Source organism: Anoplophora glabripennis, unplaced genomic scaffold, assembly GCF_000390285.2.
Source record: "Anoplophora glabripennis isolate ALB-LARVAE unplaced genomic scaffold, Agla_2.0 scaffold398, whole genome shotgun sequence".
Lineage (NCBI taxonomy): Eukaryota > Metazoa > Arthropoda > Insecta > Coleoptera > Cerambycidae > Anoplophora > Anoplophora glabripennis.
The window spans coordinates 353276-374561 of NW_019416485.1; the positions used below are offsets into that span (position 1 = coordinate 353276).

The 21286-nt window shown below is 31.5% G+C and overlaps 1 protein-coding gene across 2 annotated transcripts in view; it reads right to left on the reverse strand.

The window, feature by feature from the left end:
* Positions 1–21286, reverse strand: part of LOC108909208 (sodium/calcium exchanger 1-like) — a 135854-nt gene that overhangs the window by 68362 nt on the left and 46206 nt on the right. For both annotated transcript variants that reach the window (XM_018713465.1, XM_018713466.2), the window contains exon 3: positions 8274–8472. In XM_018713465.1, coding sequence (XP_018568981.1) covers positions 8274–8472 — 199 coding nt within the window. The remainder of the gene's footprint in view (positions 1–8273; positions 8473–21286) is intronic.

Genomic DNA, 21286 nt, shown 5'->3' on the forward strand with positions numbered 1-21286 from the left:
ATAGAAATTTTCACACGTTGCCGAAGGATATAGTTTTGAAATAATGTAACAGGGGTAGGTGGTTCAAAGTTAAGAAGCTTATGTAAGATCATAAGGAGTGTTTGTGTTCCGAATTTCACTTCAATCGGATGAATGGTTCAAAAGTTATAAGGGAAAAATGGGAAAAATTCCTACTTCAACCTCCTCTGTCTCCGAAACGGTGCGATTTAGGAAGTAAGTTTATATCATAAATGAACATTATTTTAACCTGTTCTATGGATTCCTGAAGTTATCCAGATTAAATCTGAATCACCCTGTATAGAGGAATCTTTTACAAATAAACTAGATATAACAAATAAAATATTTAGAGGGAGAAAAAGAATTTGGATGGATTTGCCAATAGTAATAATATTGTCGAAGAAGAAATAATTACCAGCAATTCTCTTGTTTTTTTTCCATACTCAAATTTGCGTCAGTTAGACTGCGTGCCCCAGAGCGCATCACATTCAAGATTACTCGCTCCAGCTATTTTGTAATATTTGTGAGTAAAAATATTTTTTTGAACACTTAAAGACAAGGTTAATAATATACTTGAATATTATTCCTCTTATGTACTTTTCTTTCCATTAAAAAAAAATCGCAAAAATCGCTTTATTTTAGATTTTTACAGTGGTGTTACCCCTTGAATAGCTATTGAGGAAAATTAAAAATCTGAACATTTTATAATAGTAGTAAAGTAAGTAAATTAGTTTTTACCAATGAGTTAATTTTCAAATTTAGGCAGAAGTTGTATCTAATTTGCTGTCACTAATTCGCATTATATATTTTTTATATAAATGTAACATTTATTTCACAAAATATTTAGTTAATTTCGAAAGTTAAAGTTGATTTTTGTGAACGTCTTTGTGTTTATTACTGTTTATATATTAAATATGCTTAATTAGGTTTAAATTCTTTTCATAATATTTCTAAAGGAGTGGATCAATTGATACACAAGCGTCGCAGAAGTTTCGTGTCAAATTATAACAAAACTTTTAAGGATAGGAAATAGAAGTAATTTCCGAAATGTCAACCTACGTGTGATCTGGAAGTAAAAGTCTTTTAAAATAAGGTTTCTTATCAGTTATACTTCCCATACAAACATATACTCGTATGTTTACTTTTTATCAAGAGAAATATCTGTTAGTCGCGCTACAGGTCAGTTCAAATGAAATTGTCTTACAGCTCCTAATCCTATATATTTCAATTAATTATTAATTTCAGAATTCAAAATACAAAATATGCATTGCAATTTCTAAATTTATTTTTATTTCACTGTTAGTAATTCTGTACAAATATACAGGGTGATTAAAAAAACCGCAAAATATGCAACTTTTAGTAAAAAGGTTAAAATTAGTTTCCTTGTTACAATTTATTTAAAAATTATTAAATACATTTACAAAAACTATTGGAATTGGCGACCATCAATTTCATTATTGCATTCTGTACTACAATTCCTATATATATTTTTAATTGCAGTCGTGTAAACTTGTCATTTAAGATGTTTCTAGAGAAAAAAATCGATAGTTTTATAAAAGTTTATGTGAGTAAAAAAAATATATTTCTATATTATTATTATACATTTGTGATTTATACAGAAACAATATGATGTCTGAACATAATATGGGTACTTATGTATTAATAAAACTAAACATATTAAGTTACTACTGACTATTGTACTGCAATTTCCGATAATTATTAACTTATTCAGTTCATCATTTATTATTAATTTACATAACATTAACATACAGAACAATTTTTTTTTCAAATATGGCGAATGCGCTAGTGTAAATGTACTCCTTTTTAATTTAAATAATTTTTAACCAAAATAATAAAATGTTATTCATTCATTCAATGTTTTTAGTGTTACAAATTTTTATACTAGTTAGCTTAATATAAATGGTTGTTTCTGTCGAATAAATTAAATTTTGAATGGTTATTGGTGTTGTGGTACCTATCTTAGTTGGAATATACCTACTCCTTGAATAACGTTACACGAGCATTTCCAAAATAAATTAAAAACTTTAAAAAAGGCGAGTGTACAGGCCTAATCACATATAATTCTTCCTCTTCTGTCTTCTGTATACAAGAAAAATTTGTTTAGGCCGATGATGTAAGAAATTTTCTAGCGACCTCAGAATTGTACTTTAAAACACAATTGAATATTGCATTTAAAATATAATTATTAAAATTGTGTTTTCTTCAGTGCATATTTTTGCATATTTAGATCACAAAATCTATGTTGTCGTGTCTCTGGTACAGAACTTTTTTTTTTATGGAGCTCTGCAATAAACAATATATGGCCACACCAGTGCGCTAAAAATAAAGTCGTATCTCCAAAATGCATTGTTTTCTCAGTATAGTTTTGAAATTATAAGAAAATCTCCTGGAACTTTGGTGGCACGATTTTTTTTACACGCAATTATTGTAACGTTTGGAAATATTATGTTACGTGCTCATATTGCGTATGATACAACTTATTTTGTAATAATCTGCTAATTGGCGAATGACAGTATTATGACTATATAATGATTGTTTAGAATGCAATTGGGATTTCCTAGAAAATCTAACCGAAACTAATAGGGCAGTTGAAAGTTTTTATGCCAAATTCTATGAGATCCTTGATAAGCATGTTCCACTGTACAAAAATTTTAGTCACAAATATCCATCTTGGTATACAAACGAAACCATAAAACATATAAAAGATAGATTGCATATGAAATTCAAAAAACAGGCAATGTTGTGTACTATCAAGAATTCAGTAGAATAAGGGCCTTAGTAAAAAATAAAATTAAAGATGCGTTATATGCTATATTTGCAAAATGTTCAAGTCCAGTTAAAACATGAACCCAAATATTTTTGGGCATTTCTAAATGACAAGAACAAAAAATTAAGAATACCAGGTCGAATGACACGAAAATGAGTTAATCGATGATCCCTTGTTAATACTAAAGGCCTTTAGTAGATTCTTCAAAAGTGTTTATTCTCTGCCTGACCCCAATTAAATTTTCGAAATGATATTAATAACGTAATTCAAATTAATTGTGAGCCGATAACCGAGAACGAGATTTTGGAGGCGGGAAAAAAGTTGAAAAATAAAATGACTGCAGGACCACATAAAATTCCATCTTTTCTTTTGAAAGATTGCTTAAGAGTGCTGACTAGTGCCTTGCAAATCATTTTTTATTTAATTTTGAAAACATCAGTTTTCCCTGATGCCTGGAAAATTGCGAAAATTTGCCCGGTGCATAAATCTCAGGATCGTGCCTCGGTTAGCAATTATAGGCCAATATCCATCTTAAACAATGTTGCAAAAGTCTCGGAGAGTGTACTTTACAACCGCATATATACGGCAGTAAGTAACAAAATATCTATTCGTCAACATGGATTTATGAATTACAGATCTACTACGAGTAACCTTGCAGTTTTTAGTCAGTTTTTGAGTGAAACTTTGGATAATCGAGGGCAAGCGGATGCAGTGTATACGGATTTTTCTAAGGCTTTTGACAGGATTGATCACAATATACTTCTTTGCAAACTTTCAAGTTTAGGATTCAATAACACTTATTTAACCCTGCTGTAACGTAAACATTAAAAATATCCTGTTTTTCAATGCAGCGCTGAGAAAATCAGCACTGCACATCAAAACTTGATGAGGAAAAGAGGACTTCCATATGCCTAATATAAGCACTTGTGGTTTCCTAAGTGCTCACTTTTAGTATTCATACATCTGTTAATCAACACTCTAATAAGATCACTTGACAAATCAATTTTTTAAATGCGGAAATTATTCTGTATTCAAATTTACTTTGGCTACTGTTGATGAGATTCATACCATTCTTAATAGTATCAATGCATTTGGTGTTGATCTCCCACTATGTTAGAATACTATAGTCCATCTATTGATCCGTGTGTTACTCATATAATTAATTGCTGTATTTAGAAACAATACTTTCCTTGTTTGTGGAACAAGGCAATCTGCCTGCCTATACCCAAAAAAAATAATCCAGAATCGTTCTCTGATCTTAGAATAATTAGTATTTTACCAGCGTTTTCCAAAATTTTTGAAAGATTGTTATATAATCAAATTTATGACTTTTTTGTAAATAATACTCTCTTACCTCAATCGCAATGTGGCTTCAGGAAAGGGTATAGTACCTCAACTGCTCTCATTACTGTCACTGATGATTTAATAAAAGCACAGGACAGGGGACTAGTTAGTGCTTTAGTTTTATTGGACTTCTCTAAAGCTTTTGACACAATTAATCATAAGCTTCTTTGTTCTAAACTTAAGTACTATGGGTTTGACGAAGCGATTTTAGATCTTATTAATTCTTATTTAAATGGAAGATCTCAACAGGTACGTGTTAATAACATTCTATCTAATAGTTTAGAAATACTTTCTAGCGTACCTCAGGGGTTAATTTTAGGTCCCTTACTTTTTATAATTTACACTGCTTCCATTTTAGAATCAATTTCACAATGTAAAGTACAAGCTTATGCTGATGATACTCAACTATATTATCATTTTGATATTAATGATCTGGATCAAGCATGCAACATTGTCAGCTCTGAGTTACAAACTGTAAGGCAATTAATCTTATGAACATAATTTAAAATTAAACTCTAGCAGATCAAAAATAATTTTTTTTGTACAAAGATAAAGGTATAAATATTAAGACTCAACTTTAATATTATAATTGATGGTATTCCAATTCCTATTACTGACAGTGTAAATAAATCTGGGAGTGTCTCTTGACAGTAACTTACGATTCAATCAGCATGTGAACCTTACTCCAAAAATGTTATTCTNAAACTTTCAAGTTTAGGATTCAATAACACTTATTTAACCCTGCTGTAACGTAAACATTAAAAATATCCTGTTTTTCAATGCAGCGCTGAGAAAATCAGCACTGCACATCAAAACTTGATGAGGAAAAGAGGACTTCCATATGCCTAATATAAAAATGTATGAAACAGAAAAATATAATTTCGTTGACGCCACCGCCCTTACGATGTCAAACTTATCAAAATGAGATTGTGCACAAGCAATTGTGGTTTCCTAAGTGCTCACTTTTAGTATTCATACATCTATTAATAAACAATTTAATAAGATCACTTGACAAATCAATTTTTTAAATGCGGAAATTATTCTATAACTGTAACTGTTGTGGTTAATAGCTTATTAATGATTTTTTTACCGATTTTGATAATATTTTATCTACAGTTTGTCATATTGCTGATGAAGTTGTATTAGAACCTTGTTTCAATTCTTACAACTTTTCTCAGATTATTAATGAGGCCACTAGAATTACTTGTACCTTTAGTACTTTAATTGATCCTGTGTTTATTACTAATACTAACATTGTTGAATCTTCTGGAACAATTGCTGCTGAACAATCTGATCATAGAATGGTATTTTGTAACCTAAAATTTACTGATAATAAAATAGTGCCTAAATTTATTTCAAACCGCTGCTATAAGTATTTTAATTTGAACGATTTTTTAAATGATTTGTATAATGTCTCTTGGTTTGAGATGATTTATGAAAATAATATTGATAATAAGATTTCGATTTTTAATAAACTTTTAACTAGTCTTTTTGACAAACATGCTCCTGTAAAAAAGTAAGGGTTACTAAACCTCGTGCTCCTTGATTGACTCCAATCTAAAATTAATCATGGAACAAAGAGATAAGGCACTTCAAAAATTTAAACGTACTCACGAGCACACTGATTGGTATATACAATACAAAAATTTGCGAAATTACTGTGTCTCTATGGTACGACAAGAAAAAATAGGGTACTTGGAATTTATTGTTTCTCAAAATAATAGTAAACGGATTTGGAAAGCTCTTGACTCTCTCAATATTCGATCTTATAAAATTTTACTTTGCCACCTCAGATGGCTGACCCTAATGAAATTTACGACTTTTTTGCTTCATTTGTGCAGAATATCTCCAATAATTGTGATGATGACCAAATTAATTTTTATGACAATAATAGATGTGATATTAATCTTTCTTTCAAATTTACTTACTATTCTTAATAGTATCAATACGGATGCATTTGGTGTTGATAATACATCTTCCACTATGTTAAAATACTGTAGTCCATTTATTGATCCGTGTGTTACTCATATAATTAATTGCTGTATTTAGAAACAATACTTTCCTTGTTTGTGGAAAAAGGCAATCTGCTTGCCTATACCAAAAAAAATAATCCAGAATCGTTCTCTGATCTTAGAATAATTAGAATATTACCTGTGCTTTCCAAAATTTTTGAAATATTCTTATATAATCGAATTTATGACTTTTTTGTAAATAATACCTCAATCGCAATGTGGCTTCGGGAAAGGGTATAGTACCTCAACTGCTCTCATTACTGTCATTGATGATTTAATAAAAGCACAGGACATGGGACTAGTTAGTGCTTTAGTTTTATTGGACTTCTCTAAAGCTTTTGACACAATTAATCATAAGCTTCTTTGTTCTAAACTTAAGTACTATGGGTTTGATGAAGCGATTTTAGATCTTATTAATTCTTATTTATATGGAAGATCTCAACAGGTACGTGTTAATAACATTCTATCTAATAGTTTAGAAATACTTTCTGGCGTACCTCAGGGGTCAATTTTAGGTCCCTTACTTTTTATAATTTACACTGCTTCCATTTTAGAATCAATTTTACAATGTAAAGTACAAGCTTATGCTGATGATACTCAACTATATTACCATTTTGATATTAATGATCTGGATCAAGCATGCAACATTGTCAGCTCTGAGTTACAAACTGTAAGGCAATTAATCTTATGAACATAATTTAAAATTAAACTCTAGCAGATCAAAAATAATTTTTTTTTGTACAAAGATAAAGGTATAAATATTAAGACTCAACTTTAATATTATAATTGATGGTATTCCAATTCCTATTACTGACAGTGTAAATAAATCTGGGAGTGACTCTTGACAGTAACTTACGATTCAATCAGCATGTGAACCTTACTCCAAAAATGTTATTCTTCGCTTAGATTAATTTATAGTAATCGTCATATTCTGAATAAAAGATATAAATAAAAATTATGTTATGTGAGTCACTTGTTCTCTCTTATTTTAATTACTGTGATTATGTCTATGGTCCATGCCTTAGTATACAAGAAAAAAATAGAATTCAAACAGTTCAAAATTCATGTTGTCGACTTGTACATGGATTAAGAAAATTTGATCATATTTCTCACAAAATTGTAGAAATCAAGTGGCTCAATATGAAGAATCGTCGTCATCATCTTGGCAATCTTGTACATAAAATTTTAACCATTCCTTCTTATCGATCATTAAAAACTAAATTTGTTAAACGTTCTAATGTTCATTCGAGGAATATCCGATTTAAAAATACCTTTACAATGCCACATCATCGTATAGTACGATCATATTCGATGCAAAGTAATAAATCATTGCCTGTCAAGGGAACCAATGAAGTACGCCTTTAAGGGTTTTACAAATTGAATAATTTCTTTATACATTATGAAGGGACGAGGGGATCAGTTCAGGTCTGGCACCCTTGTTGCTACAAAAATTCCTTTATTCTCATAAACTATTTATTTTAAATGTAATTTATTATAAATCCAATTTGTTTCCTAAATTCCACATATGTACTACATTTTACCTCTGTACGCGCCACTGTTGTTTACTTGTTTTTTGGAAGCGCTCTCTAATTGACGGCAAAGCTCGCCAGGTTAGTATTTGACGTATAACCGACCAGTTCGTACACTCGATGCACCTGGGCGACTACAGCTACTACCAGAACACAGTGCGTATGCAGCGGTATTTCAGATTTTACATTGAATTTCATTTTAAATTTGAAATGATTTATCTTACGCCTCCTAAAAATGATGACACGATTTTCCTTTGATAAAAGGCCGACAATTTTTTGCTCTACTTTGCATCGTATACGATCCTACTATAGNTATTATTATTATTATTATTGATTTTTGTTATAATCATTAGAAACTAGATTCTGTGACTTTTTTAAACTTGCAATATTATTTAACGATTTCAATATCAGTATGAATGTTTAAACTAAGTATATCTACACCCACGTCTTGGTTTTCCTCCTAGACATGACTTTTCACAAAATATACGAACATGAATTTTCACTTCCCTTATCGCTCAACTTGTCCTGTAAGTAGGCATCCCGATGTATATTTTGTCTATTTATAAAGAGCCGCCGGGGAGAAAAGGACAGAGCACCACGTACCTGTGGGAGGGACGAAGGCGAACATCAGCTTCCAGAAGAGGGTGACGAAATGCATGGCGTAGTCCAGCCCAGACGGCTCCTTCTCGTCCGCGTCGTCGCTGGCGCTCACCGTCATGGCCTCCACGAACTGCTCCTTCCAGGACGACGTGCCGATCAACAGGGACGCATTGGCCCGCTGCACCAGCTTGTCCACCGTGTTCTGTAATTAAAAATATTTACTACTAAGTACGAAACATGATTCATTTGATGTCAGAAACCGTATCCGGGGAGAGAAATTTTTATAACGTGTCTGTACGTGTCACAATATTCAGGATATAATAATAATGCAAGACGGCTTATACAGGGTGTTCCCTTTTTAAACGTACTAACTCTAACAGTTGATGATATCTAAAACACTGAAAGCAAAAACGAAACCAATGTCTTGTGGCAACATAATGATCTTTAAAAGAATTTCTATGGCTATGTTTTTTTTATTTTAGACATTAGTTGTCAGTAATTCACAAATAAATGTCAATCCCATTATCATACTGTAAGTAAACTGGATAGACAGAGGATGCCCTGTACCACGACTTCAAAGTCACCTGACATTAATCCCTTTGGTTATTTTGCCTGGTATCATATGAAACAGCAGGTATATTCTTCTCCAATAAATACAAGAGAGGAACTAAATAATACAAAATCTGCACCATCCATTACGCCAGTGAATTTATCAAACTCAAGGTCATTATGCCAGTTATATTCCGAACAAAGGACTTTCAATTTGTATATCTACTTTAATTTTTGTTTACCATTATGTTCTTCTATAGTTACAGTTTGTTTCTAAATACCTGTTTTCACATAAATAACGCCGTAACAGATCTATCTTCATAGACGTAACGAGCATTTTTTAGTTCAATTATAAATTCAATAAACCTAAACGAGCCTTAAGTACCTATCTAAACGTAAAATTAGAGGTTCATATTTAAACAATTAAATTTGATCTTCAAATTGCCTTAAAAGTCCAGGTCAAGGTCAAATTGAAGATCACTATCCGAAAACCCCCTTCAAACCCAATAATTTTCGTAAGGGTTATTTTCGGATTGGTGGCTTCCCTGCCGAGATATTCAGGTGCGCAATTTAAAATTGGACACCCTGTAGATCTCACATAGAAGATACGATCCTAGAAACAAATATTTTAACCTATACCAAAGTTTGGTCATAACAAAGGTATTAAATAATTACATAATTTATGTGAAATTAAAAATTGTAAAACTACCTAATTATATAATTTACCGAGTTATTCCATGTGTTACAATTAATAAAGCCGTTTTTTTTCTTATTCCTTCCTATAAATTTATTGTTTGCCATTTTAAAATTACCTTCCGAAATATTCTCTATATCTTATTAAAAAGACCGGCGAATGTAAATATCATATTGTTGTTTTTAAGAAGTTTTAATTAATATTTGCTCTTAAAAAATTTTGATATTTATACGAGAAATTAACTTTTGCGTGGCAGGAGTTTAATAATATGCTAAATCTGAAGGCAAAAACTTTTTATGATGAAGAATAATTACAGAAGTATACACTAATTTTGGTATCTTACCTCAATCTGTTCAGTAGGTTTCTTCAAGAAGTAATCTCTTTTGATTAAAAATAAGGCGGTTATTTATTTAGTATAGGGTCGAATCCGTAAATTTTACATTAATAATTATTATTTATCTTAGAAATTAGATGATTTTAACTTCGTAAAAACGTAACTTTCACATGAAAAAGTTAGGATCCTTGCAGGCACTGTCATCTGTAAATTTTTTATAAGATTTAAGATATAATACATAATACAAAATATGTATATAATATAATACATAAAATATATAATATATAATATACAGGGTGTAACGTAAAGGTTGGGAATAAATTAATCGGTGGATTCTTTAGTTTAAAAAATAAATTTTTGTCATATGAAGTTATGCTCTACGGGTTTTCTCAATATCTAAAAAAGCTGCNTGGAACACCCTGTATATTATTGCATGTTTGAATTCCTTAATTAATATTAGGTATAGTTTATTTAATGTACACTCGACGCAAGATAAAGGTTTCCAATCTGAATTGTATTTTGTTTGAAATATGACGGCTTAACCGCTTGTCTATATGGGGCGTTCCCATTAAACTCGTGTGGCAATATTTTAGCGTCACATCTGACATTTTACGAGTTTTGTACAAAAATGCTTTCCTGGTAGATTGGCATTTTTAAAATGGGACTAATCGGCAAACTCTTATAGCAGACCCCGTATGCATTTTATATTATCTTGTTTCTATTAAAAGAGTTGCATTTACATTACAATAGAAAAATCGATTTATCCTAGTTAATAAGTCTTGCGAAACGTCTACTACCTACTTACGAATAGTTAGATTGAATGAACAAGACAATTAAAAATTTAAACTTTTTTTTTAATTTTGAAAACCCTGCAGCTCGGAAACGGAGGCCTTAAGAGTGTATAACAAAATTTACTTAATTTTTGCCTCAGAATGGGCCTCTGGTTTTTCTGTAAGCCATTAATGCTGCATAGGTGCACGCAAATCGGTTGAATTTCTTACAAAAGTTGTAAAGCATACAACTCTACATAAAAATGGCCCCTTGACTTTTTCTTGTACTATTAAAATTAACAGAGTTAGGGAGGCTAAAAGTTAAGGGAAGATTTCAGAAATTTAAAAAAATCACAAGCAGAAAAATGAATGATTTTTTTTTTCAATCTACTCTAAAAAATTTAACTTTTCTTTTCAGAGAAATAGATATAATTTTTAATTTTTAATACGAAAGTTATAACAATTTCAAATTTTTAATCGTTTATTTTAATGATGTAACAAAACAAAAACAATTTTTTTTCTATACTATTCGATTAATTTAAAATAATGAAAAGTTGCCTTCGAATTTTTTTTTACGTTTGTTTTTTAAACAGATACAAATTTATTTACCTTTTTATATTTTGAATTTTATTTAGCTCCTACGACACTGCCAGGACAAAAATAAAAAATCACGTTCACTTTGTCGCACTCATGGCACCAAAGTTGTGGACAACTCGTATGCTTATGACAAAGATAGATTATTTCGTTCGCTATTGTCAATGCGCGTGCGTCAGTAAACGTGTGTTTCTTTAAATTATTGTATGCTCAATATCCATTGTTAATCTCAATATCACATATTAATAACGACTAATATTTTTTCTTTTAGCCTAAAACGGATGCAAACTAACCCTCATATTGACCCCCAAAAATAATATTTCCGTGATAACTCGTTTTGTTTTTTCATTGTTTATAAAGTAATGTCAAAATAAGTAAATAAGTTAACATTATGGGCCCGGTAATGCTTCCTTCCTGATAGATGTAAAATTTAAAAAAAAAACTGTTTTTCTAAATATTTCGAAAACGATTTAAGATATTACACTGAGCTTTGGTGTATAGTACAGTGGCAGTGTAATATCTTAAATCGTTTTCGAGATATTTAGAAAAAACCGGATTTTAAATATCTTTTGACATCTATCTCAGGAAACATTTCCGGACCCATAATGTCATGAACTTATTTACTTATTTTCACTTCCAGAACACGTCCTTAAGATATTTCCCTTTCCTCCCGAAACTGTATAAGTTATAATAAAACTGTAGTTTACAAAATTTTTTTATTTTGTTGCATTCATGACCTACCTACCTACCTACTTTCTGTAGAATATGACACAAATTCTTATTTCAAAATATTAATTTTCTCAGGGACAAGAAAAATAATGTGGCAAGACAAAATAATTTCAAAACCTGTATACTCTTCTCTTTTTATAATGCATATACTTCAGGCCTGCAATTTTTTGTTATGTGTCGTTACACACGTGCCTACACAAAAAAAATATGTCACACCCCTAATTATTGATGCCTCCCAAAATTTCTATTTATAGTCCACCAGCTCGCCCCTTTAAAAGTAATATGCCTTTTAGGTTGAAAACCTTTATCTTGCCTCGAGTGTACATGGTGTTTAAAACTTACCGTTTTCGAGATAATTAGTTGTTTTAGAAAAAAATCACAACTTCAGCTCTCTAAATGAGGCTAGATAGCGTCTAAACGATAAGAGTTAGAAACCTGCAGTTTTTACAGTTAGTTTTGGCATAAATTACTCTAACTTGTCATCTGTGAGCAAAACGTGTACGTTATTCAGTCTCGGAAATACTGAGACCTACATTTAATAGTCTTACTAGTTGAAAAACTTTTCTTTTTCAAATGGAATGAACCATATTAATTATCATGGGTGAATGCAAAATTGAATGCCCTTTCGACTGATAAAAGGTTGTCCATACTTATCTCTACCAGTTTTCCAGAAAAATCAGGTTCTTTTCTAGAGTGCAAAGAAGTAGCTATGTAACAGCGTCAAGAAGGCCTTGCAAAGCTACTTTTCTCTCGCATCTTATCAGCCCTGGGACTGACAGTGTTAATATTTACTGGCATGTTTAAAAAGTAAACCACTAACAACAACTAAAACAAAACGCAAAACGAAACAAACTGAAACTCGGAACACAACAAGGAGAAGAATACTTACAATTAGACCGTTGCTTTACATCAATTGCGGTTTTTAAAAGACTATTCAACATGTCTGGCGTAATTTCTTGAAATGCTACTGTAATGCGCTACCACATATCTTCCGTGGTAGTTGGTGGTGTAACGTAAACTTTACATTTTATAAATCCCCATAGAAAGAAGTCGTAACTTGTCATAGCTGTACACCTTGAAGGTCAACTCACTGGTCCCCCGCGCCCAATCTATCTGTTGGGAAAAGTTTCGTGTAAAAACTGACGAACCGCAGTGGTATTGTGAGGGGGAGCACCATCATGTTGCATCCATGTCGCCTAACAAATCTTCTAGAGTGTTTGTTAAAAATTTTAAATAAACTGCTCCAGTTAGATGCTGGCCAAAAAATAATGGTCCAATGACATGAGTTCCCAAAATTGCTGCCCATACGTTCAAAGACTATTGTTGGCTGTAAGTTGTCCGAAAATGGTGAGGATTTACTTATAATAATGGTAATTATGACTATTAACGAAACTACTTTTATGAAAAGTAGCCCCATCGAAGAACATTACCCGTTTAAAAAATCATCATCTTGATTTAACATCTAAGTGCCCACTGACAAAACTCCAGTCTCCGCTGAAAGTCTACTTTTAGTAACTTTTGGTGTAATTGGATGCGATAAGGATGTGCTGTGCTTTTGTAAAATGTAAATCGACGTTGTACTAATACAATTGCAAGGCCTTCTTGACGCTGTTACATTGCTGCTTTTTCGGACTTTAGAAAAGAACTTGATTTTTCTGGAAAACTGTTAAGAAATAAGTATGGATAAGCTTATGTCAGTTGAAAGGGCATTCAATCTTGCATTCACCAATGACAATTAATATGGGCCAATAAATTTGAAAAAAAAGTTTTTCAACTCGTAAGATTATTAAATATGTTCCACTTAAAATAACAACGTTATGTAGCACTCACGCGAAGTGGAACACTCTGTAAAGCTATAAATATTTTCCTTACAAGACCCAAATGAATCCAGACAACTTTTATTAAAACAATTTTTTTATAAATTTTACAGTTGCAGTTGCAATGGCATATTCAGGGTGTCCCTGAAAAGGATGGACAACGCTTGACCACAGGTTCCTTGGATGAAAACAAGACTATTTGGCCTAACTTAACTATATACAAAAGCGCACGCCTTCTAAATATAGAACAGATAACCTAGTTTTTTCAAATTATTTGAAAACTATTTCTCTTAGAAACTTCAAATTTGGTACACATATTTTTTTATATAAGGGCAATGTAAATATAGAATTTGGTGAGAATACATATACAGGATGTTCTCTTTCTAGTGCCTGTGCGCCACTGGCTATCCCGTAACTTTTTTGTATGTACGCCAATGACGACAGAATTTATATTTTTAAAAATAAGCACTATTTTAGAAGATTTTTTGCCTCTTACAAAATTTTGATATCGTTTATGGATTTCGAGTAAAATTGGCATTTTTTACACATTAAATAATATAAAATCAGTTTAAGATAAATAGAACATTCTAGTACGAGGTGCCATATAACAGAGAAACAAATTCATAACAATAATTAAAAGGTTCTGTGTCAAGCTAGCTGTGATTTAATTTTAGCTTACTTTGTTTTTTATTGCAATTTATACTTTTGCTGAACAAACTGATATGTTAGTAGTTTTGGGTTATTGTGAAGGAAATTGTTGTGCTACTGTTCGAACATATGCTGAAAGATTTCCTAATCGAAGAACTCCAAATCACAAAACATTTGCTAATGCGGAGAGACGCCTTCGGGAAACAGGACGTTTTTTACCTGTAACATTAAATCGTGGATAATGTACGGCCGGAATTATTCAGCTGGAGGAACAAATTTTGGAAAGGGTCGAAGAAATTCCTCAAGTAAATAAAAGGCGTTTAGCGGCAGAGGTTGGCTTTCAAAAAGTTCCTTTAATAGAGTATTAAAAGACCAGTTATTACAGGTTACAGGTATTACAGGGTACAGGTAGGTATTACAGGTTATTAAAGGTCTAACAGGTGGATAGGTAGAGGAAATAATGCCCCTTTAAAATGGCCACCTCGATCCCCGGACCTAAACCCATGTAATTATTTCATTTGGGGAGCGTTGAGGACCACAGTTTAAAATAACTTTTCAGTAAATACAGAAAACGAATATGGGAAAGAATACAACATGAAATTAATGTTATGAGAGGTAATGCACAATTATTGGATAATTTCTAATTTTCGAAGAACTATTGTTTGCATTTAAGAACAAGAAAGTAACTTTGAGTATTTACTGTAATATTATTTTAATGTGATTACAAATATTAGTTTATTTAAAATGTTAATGTTAACTTTCTTACATTATTAGTTGATATTGTTTATTTAAAATATTAGTGTTGATTTTTATTTTATTGATTGATAATACTAATACCAAAAATGTGTAGTTATTTTTTTAATTCGGAATTTTTGCCTATTGTTAATGTATAAAAAATGCGAATTTTACTCGAAATCCATAAACGATATCGAAATTTTGCAAGAGCAAACAAATCTTCTAAAATAGTGCTTATTTTCAAAAATATAAATTCTGTCGTAATTGGCATACACATAAAAAAGTTACGGGATAGCCAGTGGCGCACAGGCACTAGAAATAGAACATCCTGTATATGTATTCTCTTCAAATTCTATATTTACCTTGCCCTTATATAAAAAAATAAGTGTACCAAATTAGAAGTATCTAAGAAAAATAGTTCAAATTATTTGAAAAATACTAAGATATTTATTCTATATTTAGAAGGCTATAACTCAGTAGGCGTGCACTTTTGTATATAGGTAAGTTAGGCTAAATAGTCTTATTTTCATCCAAGGAACCTGTTGTCAAGCGTTGTCGATCCTTTTCAGGGACACACTGTATAATATAGAATATACAGGCTGTTACAAATTCGCTTCTCACTACAGGGATCTCGGAAATGGTAAAAGCTACGAAGTAGCTTAAATGGACACAAAGTTGCGTAATCAGGTGATCAACATTATGCATCTAAAAAATCAAGGCTAACGTGATTAGTTTTCAAAATATTTGAAAAAACCGAAATTTTGGAAATCCTTTTTTGTTTAATTTCAGCCTTGTTTGAGGAGATTTTGAAAAACGAAGAACACTTTCTCAAGGCCACTTTTTGCCCTCTATCGAATGACATAATCAATTTTTATATGTAACGTTTCGTCTCTCCAGGATCATTATCAACTCCATTTTTTTAAATACGACCCTGGAAATTTTATTACATTTTTGCAAGCCTTCATGACCCGCAATACTGTACTGCCGCAGCTCTAACCAGATCCAGACGTTGTGTCTCGAAAAATTCATCTTCAGTGTATTCGTTCCAAATTTATCTAAATTTTTGTTCAGATTTCTTTGTTTACTGAATTATCGTACACTGTAAGTGTCGCTAGACCCTGTGAAATCTATCTAGTGATTTAAACTATGACTGAAAGACCACCCTGTAGCTGTACGCAGTGGGAAATAAAATGTTTGGAAGACAATAAAATTCCATTGTCATCCAAACAATGTAGGCGGCTGAAAGGGTGCCACAACATAACAATAGTGGAGGAAATAAAAAAATTGTTGGACAAATTGTGGAAATGAATATGCGCACTTTTATTGTAAAACTGCGCCTAGACATATTTGATAATGCTGAATGAATGCATTTCGTATAGTAGGTATGGATGTAAATATAAAAGTTGATATGGTGATATTAAAATTAAGACTTGCAGTGGGTAATTTCAATGTGAGAACCGTTTTTCTCTTTTCATTGCAAATGATGTTAGAGAAAAAAACTGATTAACAGATAAACCTATTTTGTCATGCGGTATGTCATTTTTTTAGTGGATATATTAATATCAAATAGAAAAAATATGAAATTATTTAAAAAGATCTAAAGATTACAAATACATTTTATTAAAAAATATATACATATAAACTGATAAGAATTCTTGAAATGAACGGATTTTTATATGATATTTACCTCGTTAAACGGAGATGGAAGATATCATGTTTTTGGAGCCATTTTAAAAATACTCTATTATTATACATATAGGTATTAACCATATTCCAAACTTATAACACTTTCGATACTAATTCACACACATTTCAAAGAATAAGCGATATCAAACTTTAATAAACAGTCTCCTACTCATTTTTTTCGGAGAAAGCGCGACTTTCTAAACATTACTTTTCTCGATCGCTGGATAGGCCGCGGCAGCCTGGTTAGATGACCGCCCCGGTCCCTGGACCTCACCGCTTTAGACTCCTTTTTGTGGGGATATGTGAAAAATGTTGTGTATTCCACGGAAGTTCATGACATCGACCAACTGCAACATTGTATTTCAGAAACTTGTAATACGATTCAAGACGTGACAATGTTGCACCGCGTGCGAGCGAATTGGATACGTCGCGCTGAAGCTTGTGTGCAAGCAAATGATGGGTACATCGAACATATTCTTTGAAAATCAGCAGTTCCCAAAAGGCGTCTCCTTGCATTATTGAGGAAAGTCCGATTTTAAAATTACATTTTACTCAACACAAATCCGTGTATTTACCTCATTTTGCCAAACGGACATGTGGCAAAAATATTTGACATAAGTTCATTAACACCCTGTATATTATACGAAAATTCCATCTCATATGTAAATCCGATTTTCTCGAAAAACGAATTGATCTATCGAAACTAAACACGAATATTTTTTTCTCTAACAACTTAGAGTCCAATAATTTTTTATGGGAATTTAAAAAATGGCTCAGAAATAAAAATATTGGGGTAAAACCACTTCTTACGCAAGACGTAGAAATTGAATAATACTGGGATATATCTTCCTTATTATCCATTTTCAGTAAAGTTTATATAAGGAATGACCTTATTTTTTTGTGTACTACTCGCCTCAAAAATATCAGGAAACAGTTTAGGCCTATACCTTTTTAAAATATATTAATAATTATTTTATTCATCTAGGTTTTATATTGTATTGTTATATTGTGTATAATCCAAGATGTTGGTTTCAATTTGTGAAGCTATTTACGAATACCTATTTCTACCCTTTCCCGTTGAATAGTAAAATAAAATCTTTCTCCAACAACGCAAATTTTAATGTTTTTGTAGAAGCTCACGGTTTGTAAATTGAAATAAAATTCTAAATGGGATTTGGATGGACCAAGCTGAATTATGAATATTAATTTATATGTAAATGTACAACTTTTTAATTTTACACCAGTGGAAATGAAATACCGTTTCTATAAGGAACGACAGAATAAATGTTGTAAAATAATAAACGTTTCCTTTTACAAAGTTTTATTGAGTTCATTGAATCAAAACTTGAGTTGATTAATGTTTTAAATACGAAATATTAAGTATGAATTACAGTGGAAGAATTGTTAATTCATGAATGTGATTAGTGTTCTTGGGCAAAAGAAAACGGTTATGTATTAAAACAGTTACATTTAAGATTTATTTAAGCAACCAAAACGTCAGTTTAGAAAAATGTGATATAAATAATAATAAACTACTTTTTGCATTGATATTTTTCAAATTTAGAGAAATAACACCTATAAAACAGCCTTCAAACTTTTCCCTCTATAGTCCACATCATATATTAATTAAATAACCACCAGTGTTGAATTTTGTAAATTGTTAGTATACCGGATTACCGAAATGTTTTAATATTTTATAAATCCAATTATAAAATTAATTACTGAATTAAAATGTCCTGAAAGTGACTGGATAAAATGAAATTATGGAATCCTGCTTGATCAATTTAATGAGATTTTTAAAATTTTTCTAATGCAAAAATGAATTTTAGCACGGATACAGCAGATACTACCAATATATAGGTATATTTCCCATTTTTTGAGTTGACAAAGTTATAGGTAAATTAAGTGCATTTCTATCGTTAACTATTACTGTTAGAAAACAAGATAATAAATTTGATTTACACATTTGCGATGACAATAATTAGACATATAAAAATGTCAAATACAGGAAGATTTGCTAGTATTGTTATAAACTTTGGTAATATAAAGTGTACAGGGTGCCAGGAAATTCCGTTTATAAGGGTGATTCTGTACATGAAACCATGATAAAGAAGTCATTTACGAGATGCCATCATAAGAGAGCAATGGTTGTCCAAAAATGACCACTAGGGCTTATGTTATATAACTCTAGAGCTACTTTATACGAGGTCTGCTCCGAAAATAACCGAACTTAATTTTTTTAAACTTTATTATTGATTTTATGCATTATTGGTCCTTATCTCCTTCAAAATACTACCGTCCTCTATTTACACACGTTATCCTACGATGTTTCCATTTTGCGAAGCAGTCGTGGATCTTCATTTAAAATGGCCTTGAAAGTCTGTTACGAATTTGCTTTGATGTCGTTAACCGTATAAAAACGGCATCCTTTCAGCATTAAGGAGGTTTATCTGATTTGGAATTGACGAACAAATATTCATAAAAAAAATTAATATAAGCTTACTGATATGAAGAAAATCATAAAAAAAAGTTATGAGTAGTTTGGATACTTAAGAGACGAGATATTAATAAAATAATTTTTCACGTTTTAGTACAGAGTCTTATGATGAGAATGCACTCTTTTTTTTGGTCTTTCCACATAGAATGCGCAACAATTGACAGTTTCCATAGCAACTTGTATAAATAGGAAACCGATATCTAAGCAACCATATGACAGCTCGTAGAAATCGATTAGGTACTTGTAAGATACATAACATAATAATACTCCTTCAAACTGCTGTCGTTGACTAACTTAACTTCCATATGCGTGATAGCGGCAACGCCGCGATTCTCGAAGCAGCGTATTATTTGAAATTCGCAGGTGTAACATATGATGTCTATTTCAAGCTTAGGCATTCAAACAAAGCCAGGCAAGTGCAACGTTGCCAAATTTAAAGGCTTACTACTTTAGTCACTAGCGAATCTACAGAAACTCTCGTTAGACTTTAGACGTACAGTTGGCGCCACCCAAATGTGAACGCATTTTGGTTGTTATGGAAATTTCATCTGGATTTTATCGTAGTAAATCAGACTTATTTTAGTGGCGTAACACAGAGAGGGTATTCTTATGGATAAATTCGACCAAGGCATTGTCTTCCGCGTCACTGGAAACCTTCCCGACACCTTGCCTGGTAGATCTTTGTAATTATTGTTCTCGCCAGCGTTGTTTATATAAAATATACAACTCTTACTGACATTTAAATCAGCAGCCACTTCACTCAAAGACCAATTATCTTCTAATTTAGCTATAGCCCTTGCTCTATACGCTTCAGTTAAATGCTCCGGCATATTTCACGTTACTTGTTTACATTTAATTACGTTTGCTATAAGTGACATAGTATATGTATATTTGACAACTATTGAATTTTACGACTATGATTTGAAGTTTAAATTACACGGTACAATATTGCCGTTCACATTTCGATCATGAAATGAGGAACAAATTTTGCTGCAACTCAATGCATATTCAATTTTTCAGTCAAAATTTTATGGCATGGCTCAATTGAGATGCTAACCTCTTCTGCAATTTCTCTAACAATCAATCGGCTATTTGCACGCACCAGCTCTTTGATTTTCTGAACGTGGGAGCCGTCAGTTGAAGTCGACGGCCTTGCTGGTCAAGGGTCATCTTCAATTGACTGACAACCACTTTTAAATCTTGAGAACCATTCGTAAAATTGTGTACAACAATCTCTGTAAGCTTGCTTCAAAAGTTGAAACGTTTCAGGTTGCATCGTTGTTTCAGAAAATAGCACATTTCAAATATTATCATTAATAGTGGGAAATTAGAGGCCAAATTTCAAAGAAAAACACCAAATTTTTCTCAATTGTCGACGTTTCGTCACTTATCGTGACAGCCTCAGGACACTATAAAATTTAATAATTTCAAAATTACATCACAATTTATAAATAACAAACTTAACATTAAAATATTAAAAAAGTGTGTCTAAAACATTACAATAAAATGAATACAGCAATATCTATATAAACATGAAAAAAAATTACAAATACAGACAAACTTATTTGTAGCGAAAAAATGTACAACACAGATATACATGATGTTACTTTTTTGCTGCTTCGCCCTTTGCACACAGTCTCGGCTACATACTCTCCGTAGTTGTAATGAATTTTCACAATCTTCACTCGCTCATCTGTTGTCCATTTTCCCTAACCGCAATGTGTTTACTACAACAGGTAGCCCTGCGCGATGCTGCCAATTCTTCGGAATGAAATTGGCGCACAATTCAAATCACTTTTGGGATACACTTTATAAACATATAAAACTTTCATGTATTTGTTTAGATTTTATAACTAACTATACAGTANTTTTTTTTCATGTTTATATAGATATTACTGTATTCATTTTATTGTAATGTTTTAGACACACTTTTTTAATATTTTAATGTTAAGTTTGTTATTTA